Source organism: Rhinopithecus bieti, unplaced genomic scaffold (assembly GCF_001698545.2).
Source record: "Rhinopithecus bieti isolate Rb0 unplaced genomic scaffold, ASM169854v2 scaffold_14826, whole genome shotgun sequence".
In the NCBI taxonomy this organism is placed as follows: domain Eukaryota; kingdom Metazoa; phylum Chordata; class Mammalia; order Primates; family Cercopithecidae; genus Rhinopithecus; species Rhinopithecus bieti.
The window spans coordinates 629,913-637,079 of record NW_016808328.1 but is presented as its reverse complement, the minus strand read 5'-3'; the positions used below and the strand labels follow the sequence as shown (position 1 = coordinate 637,079).

General features: G+C 38.0%; 1 protein-coding gene across 10 annotated transcripts in view; it reads left to right on the top strand.

Moving 5' to 3' along the window:
* The window catches only part of SRRM1 (serine and arginine repetitive matrix 1), a 30,029-nt gene that overhangs the window by 6,079 nt on the left and 16,783 nt on the right, over nucleotides 1–7,167 (top strand). For 6 of the 10 annotated variants that reach the window (XM_017886529.1, XM_017886530.1, XM_017886525.1 and 3 more), the window contains 5 exons: nucleotides 867–982; nucleotides 2,311–2,514; nucleotides 3,315–3,509; nucleotides 3,796–3,915; nucleotides 5,737–6,011. In XM_017886529.1, the coding sequence (XP_017742018.1) occupies nucleotides 867–982; nucleotides 2,311–2,514; nucleotides 3,315–3,509; nucleotides 3,796–3,915; nucleotides 5,737–6,011 (910 nt within the window). The remainder of the gene's footprint in view (nucleotides 1–866; nucleotides 983–2,310; nucleotides 2,515–3,314; nucleotides 3,510–3,795; nucleotides 3,916–5,736; nucleotides 6,012–7,167) is intronic. The other 4 variants (XM_017886526.1, XM_017886528.1, XM_017886531.1 and 1 more) reach the window with 2 other exon arrangements.

Sequence of the window (7,167 nt, the reverse complement as noted above, 5' to 3'; positions counted from 1 at the left end):
AGGATCTTCATGTTGTTTTACTTTGCTGTACTGTATTGAAACATTCAATTTTGGTTCACTGCTCCTCCCTCCAACCAAACATTGAGCTTAGAATGTCATTTTCCCAGTCCGGTGATTTGCTAGATTTTTACAAAGTCTTCATATATGAGTTTATGTAGCTTAAAAGAAATATGAATTTAACACTGAAAGGTAAGCATAGGAGTTTTGGTTTGTTGTTTTGTTTTGTTGTTTTTTTGAGATACAGTTTCACTCTGTCACCCAGGCTAGAGTGCCGTGGTGTGATCTCTGCACACTGCAGCTTTCGCCTCCTGAGTTCAAGCAATTCTTGTGCCTCAGTCTCCTGAGTAACTGGGATTACAGGTGCACACCACCACACCGGACTCATTTTTGTATTTTTGGTAGAGACAAGATTTTGCCATATTGACCAGACTTGTCTCAAACTCCTGACCTCAAGTGATCTGCCCACCCTCGGCCTCCCAAAGTGCTGGGTTTATAGATGTGAGCCACCGTGCCAGGCCAGCATAAACTCTTAACGTGGGCAGTACAGATGAGCTCCCAGAAAGAATAAGGTCAATGTGAAAGTGATTTTAATTTTTTTTTTTCTTGAAGTAAGCTTAAAAACATCTCTTTAGTTCAGATCTTAGAGATTAACTTTCAGTGAATTTTTATTTGTAAATGAGTGGCGAAAATACCAATCTTAATGTGTGTCTGTAGTGTGGGTGAAGAAAGAACAGTCTGGTTCAAAAGAAGAGGCTGATGAAATGATAGTTAATAGCATTGGTGTTTTAACACATGTGGAAAGTAGTCTTCAGTTTGTTGTTCTCAAATGTTCAACTATGTGTACTCTGAAAACCTGGTCTTTGCAGATTGAACAAGAAAAATTGGCATCTATGAAAAAGCAAGATGAAGACAAAGATAAAAGGGATAAGGAAGAAAAAGAAAGCAGCAGAGAAAAAAGGGAGAGGTCTCGTAGCCCAAGAAGGTATCATACAATAGATGCGTAACTGATGTTTGACAGGTACTTTAGGTCTTGAGAAATTCTGTGTGTAGAAACTTCCCTAGTTAAAAAGGAATCATTAACAATGCAGTTTTCATGGTGAGCTATGGCTTGCCTCTGGACTGAAGAAATCTGTCATCTTTTGTTTGAGACAGATAATTTAACCATCAGTGTCTCGCACATCTTGATGAGTTGTCCAACTCTAAATTCCTAAATCAAAGCTTTAAACTTTTCTTCCATATTGCTTTAGTTCATAACAGTTAATTTGGGTTTTTTAAAATGTACTCTGACTCATTTTTTCTTTCCATTTCCTTTCTTCTAAAAAGAAATTTGTACTCAAAACCTGTCCTCATTAGCCATTCATGTAATACTTACCTAATTCCCTGTTCTGCTTTTCTTAGATGGTTGTACTGAACCCAAACTTCAGATCATTTATTTGTTTTCTTCTTCCTTCCAATGAGACTGTTGTTAGGTTCACATTTTTAAATCCACGACTCAGCTTCTATATTTGTGGTAAAAGGTGAGAACTCCATTAGGCTTTTTATTTTTAGGGTTCTGCTTATTTCTTTCATAAATGTCTGCTGGAATTAGTAAAGAGAATAGGTAATTTCTTTGTCCCTTTCATTTATATATTTGATACTAAAATCTCCTTGTGGAAGTAATACTTACAGAGCTAAGCACAAATCGTCATGGTGGTAACTACTTGACTATTGATGAAGTATGTCTGCCATTTTCCTTCTGTGTGAATAAGAAAAAAAACCTTTGAGTTAGGCAGGCTACTATTAAACAGAAAGAGGGCTTCTCTTCCAAAAAAGCTATCTTCATGTTTGATGTATTTCTCTTTTCTGAAGAACATGTTGCTTTAATAGTACTAGTCATTTTTCTGGCATACTGAGGCTCTTCCTCAGTATGTAATCTGAGGAATCCATTCATTGTAATCTGTCCGCATCTAAATGTTAACATGTTTGGGAGTTTGATTTGTTGTCAGAGATTATCGTTGGTTTTAAAGCATCCTCTTTGCCTCTGAAAAGTTGGTCTTTTGATCTCTGGGAATGATAAAGAACCTAAGTCTAGAGTCCCAAGTCAGTGCTTTCCTCCCTTATAACTGATATACTCCAGAGTGTTATCTTTCATTTGCTTGTCTTTCTCTTCCCTATCAAGTAGATGAGATTAGGATGTCTTACTTCCATAGGGAAGCATCTCAGATATAAACAATAGTAGTGTAACTAAAGATTAATCCTCACTTCTCCCTTTGACTCCTCTCTTCCAATCCATGTTATTTAAAAACCTGAAAAAAATTGCTTTCATCCTAGACGCAAATCCAGATCTCCTTCCCCTAGAAGACGATCTTCCCCTGTCAGGAGAGAGAGAAAGCGCAGTCATTCTCGATCTCCCCGTCACAGAACCAAGAGCCGGAGTCCTTCCCCTGCTCCAGAAAAGAAGGAAAAAACTCCAGAGCTCCCAGAACCTTCAGTGAAAGTAAAAGAACCTTCAGTACAAGAGGCTACTTCTACTAGGCAAGTACATAAAAATTCGTTTATGAATAATCACAATTTTAGATTAATAATGACTGCAAATAATGACATCTGAGTTAAACTACTTATTCTTCTTTTAGATTTTTTAAATTATAAAATTAGTTTGTTGAAAAGAAATTGTTTAGGAGAGTATATTCAAAGAAAATGCCCCAAAGGGTGACCATTACTATCTTTTGGTTATATTGTTTCAGGTATTTTATGTATTGTAACTTGCTTTTTTTCCTCAATGTATTGTGGACAACTTCGCACTTTTAAGAAATGTATGTGGTTGCCAGTTGCAGGGGCGCATGCCTGTTATCTCAGCACTTGGGGAGGCTGAGGTGGGTGGATCGCTTGAGCTCAGGAGTTAGAGACCAGCCTAGGGCAACATGGTGAAACTCTGTACTAAAAATATATATATATACACACACACAGATTAGCCGGGCATGGTGGCACATGCCTATAGTCCCAGATGCGTATAGTCCCAGCTACTCAGGAGGCTGAGGTGGGAGGATCACTTGAACCTGAGAGGTTGAAGCTGCAGTGAGCCAAGATCATACCAGTATACTCCAGCCTGAGTGATAAGAGTGAGACCCTGTCTCAGAAGAAAAGAAAATGTACATGGTTAGAATTATTAGTTGCTCACTGGGTTTCACTGATAGGTATGTATATATCTTTTGGAGCTAGAAACAAGTCTGTAAATTTTGGAAAGGTTTAGAAATAATTTATTACATCATTGTATAATGATTTAGAAGTCTGAGTACAAGAAGGCAAAAGAAAAAAAAAAGCTTTTGTTTCCACAGTGACATTCTGAAAGTTCCCAAACCTGAACCTATACCAGAGCCTAAAGAACCTTCTCCAGAAAAAAATTCCAAAAAAGAAAAGGAGAAGGAGAAGGCCCGACCACGGTCTCGATCACGCTCCAAATCAAGATCCCGGACGCGGTCCCGCTCTCCTTCTCACACTCGACCTAGACGGCGCCATAGATCCCGATCAAGGTGAGTTGTAGCTTAAAGATCAACAAAGATCTTAGGTTTTATATGCTACTCTACTGGGTACAATTAGATAAATAATTTCAAAGCAGTAGAAGATGTTTAGTACAAATATTTTTTGAACGTACACAGAGAATTTGAGGACACTTTTCTGTGTACCATAAAAGTGTCTACATAAATGGAAAATTGTGATCCTTGAAATTTATTTTTTAGATGTAGCCATTGAGAAAACTAAGCCAAGAAATTCCTCACTCCTGGTTTATTCAGGACCTAATTCTGTTTGTTGTGGCAGATCGTATTCACCTAGAAGGCGGCCAAGCCCAAGAAGGCGGCCATCTCCTCGAAGAAGAACTCCACCAAGAAGAATGCCTCCTCCACCAAGGCATAGAAGGAGTAGATCGCCAGTAAGACGGTAAGATTTTTAAAATTTGGAAGTGTCAAGTGTTTGACACTTCTGGATAATCTTTCTTTTAGGATAATCTAAATTAGTGTTCCCTGGAAGAAAGAACTCATAGGTGATACTAGACAATGTCTTCTAAAGAATCTGTTTCATTTGAAGTGTAATGCAATTGTCCTTGTTATGAAAAATGTCTAGTCTGGTGTTGGAAAGTAAACGAGAAATTAATCATCTTATTGATACTTTTTCTGTTAACTTTTACCCTTCTAGAGTTCACCAAGAAATCCTACTAAGTAAGGGAATTGTCCATCTTCTCTTTGGCTTTTAACTGGCTTCTGAAAAGTAGCTGATGATAGGGCCAGTAGGCTCCTTTTGCCAGTATTAAAGTAATTCATTTGCTATTATACTTTGAGAAAAATATTTTCTATGAATTTTTTGTAAAATTCTCAGAAAATTCTCATTGTAGAAGTAATGAGGCTTATAAGTAATTCAGACAGAAATAGCATAACTTGGAAGTTTTCCATAATCCCAGGGGAATATATCTGTATTCCATAGATATAATTGTTATTACTAGTTTAGTGTCTATTTTTGAAAACCCTGACTGTACCAGTGTTCTTTTTCTTAAATCATTCTAAAATGAGCATATGATAAAATATTTCAATCTTGGATATATCACTTTAAACAAAAGGTAGTGGCTAAATCTACCCAAAGTAGAGTCCTAGTGCACTGGTAGCAGAGTTTTTGTGCCGCCTTGCAATACATTTCACCTGGCTTTGGAAGAAATGCCAATGATTAAGCTTCCAGTTTTATTTTGGACAGAATTTTTTGTTTGAATCTTTGAAAGTTCTTTTCAGGGAACCAAATCAATTTGGAAATAAAGAGGGGAAAAATCAAGTAAGCTTTATAAAGTTACTTTGTTTCTGCAGTCAGGTTTTTCAGAGTCCCATATGTTTGAAAATTCTCTTTGGGGAGGGGTTGTCAAGATATATCGAACTATTACCACTGTTATAAAGAATTGATGTGTTACTGCTCATAGAGGAGATTAGTGAGGTAAATGGTCAGTCAGTTTTCAGGCATCACACTTTTCTAATTCCCCTTTAGGAGAATAGTAATGCTGGTGCTTCCTAGTACGAGATTAGTGGAAACAGCTATTTCTTATACCGGAGTTTTGCAAACAGCATGTTTAAATTGTGCTTACTCAGCCATTTAGCAGTCAATATTTTACAGATTGTTTAAGATTCCCTTTCAGCCAGTTTTTATCTCACACTTAAGGTAGGGTTTCTTTTTTTCAGGTTCTCAGGAATTCTTCCGCCAAAGGTGAATTCTGCAGGTACACATAATTGCAACAGAACTTAACACAAATTTTGCCGCAGAATTCGAGAGGCCCCTGCTTCTAAGTTTATGTAGCTAAATGAATTCTTAGTTTTGCACACCTTTTTAAAAAATGCAACCTGAAGGTTTCTCAACATTGTGTTATTAAATGAAAATACCTTGCCCCAAATTTTGTATGCAAACTCCAAAACACCAATACCATTCCTAAGGCAGAAGGACTAGTTATTTTATTACAGCATTCAACCTGACAAGTTTTATAACTGGAGAGAGAACACAGACAGAAGCATTTATCAGATTAAGTTGTTTATATTTAGTCTCAGAACTAGCTGTTTCCTGGCCTAGGTTATGGTTTTTTTCCCCATTCTTTGGGACTCATTTATGTGCTTAGCTACATAAACTCAAAAGTTGGATTAAAATAGCTGTATTTTTGTGTAAACTGTTCATACCTGTAAGGCCGTTCTTTATAAGTGTGCAATTAGTGAATATGAATACTTTATTCCACAGAAGAAGACGTTCGTCAGCATCCTTGTCTGGGAGTAGCTCATCATCCTCTTCATCTCGTTCACGGTCACCACCAAAGAAGCCTCCCAAGAGGACATCCAGCCCCCCTCGGAAAACTCGTAGGTTATCTCCTTCAGCAAGTCCTCCAAGGCGAAGGCACAGGCCATCACCTCCTGCAACTCCACCACCCAAAACTCGGCATTCCCCAACACCCCAGCAGTCAAACCGTACAAGAAAAAGTCGTGTTTCCGTGTCTCCAGGGAGAACTTCAGGTAAAGGTAAAAATCAAACACATATGAAACATGTTCTGTCTTTCTTTGATTACAAAGCATAGTCAGTTACTGCCCCTGCTTACTCTCAAAGTATAAAATAGCTAGATAATATTTGTATCTGATACTCTCTGTAAGTTTGCTTATAGGCCTACCTCTTTCCTGCTTTAAAATCTTGGGGCTTTTTTATGTGTAAAAGTGTTTTGTTTTTAGCAATGCCCTCTGGCATTGCGCAGGTGGATAAATCTTTTACCAGCCGTGGGCTGTTTGAGTTGGGGTAATATACTGAAGTTTGCGTTGGCATGATAAGGGATCATTTTATTACTATGAGGCCAGTTAACTTTTTTTTCTCCTGAAGATTTTTGGTGTGATATCTTAAGTAAGAGGACTTCATATTCTCTTTTAGTTCTTTCTTGGCTGCGTTGCGCTCCCAAGCAAAGGACATGGTGTCCTCTTAAAAGCTGATTTGTTTTTTTAATTTAGGCTCTAGGCAGGGTTCTTCTGAGTGTTGTCCTTGCTTTATTCTGCAGATTGATTTCTGAGGAATTTATGATCTGTGATCCTGCCAGGCAAGTAGAATGCTGTGTTAGTCTGAGTGAAGGTTGTGGTCTATTGGGGTTTGTTCTGTGAGCATTAAATACGCATGGAAAAAACTAGTGTCCATTTGAACCAGGCTCTCTGGAGCTTAGGGCTGGAATGATACAGCCTAAAAGGTGAGTAGTAAGGGATGGGGAGGATCTTAAAAGCTGCTAGAGCAATTGAATTTTAAGGAGCAATCTATAGGTTAACACATACTGGGGTTATTATGATCATATTGAAAATTTCAGGTTAGAGCCAGGTGTGGTGGCATGAGCCTGTAGTCCCAGCTACTCAGAAGGCTGAGGCAGGAAGATCACTTGAGCCCAGAAGCTCAAGGCTGGCCTCAGCACCATAGCGAGATCTTGACTCTTAAAAAAAAGAGAGAGAAAAAATTTCAGGTTAGAAACAAAGAAATGGGGATGGACAAAATTTTCATTATACATTTTAATGAGCTTGATGAGACCGGCATTGCTAATTATTCACCCTGCTGCCTTCTCTCTCCACTCCCCAATGATGCAATGTGGTGATACCTAGGAAGGCAAATTTTGCTTTCCTTTTTTGTATCTGTGACAATGAGGCATAGATA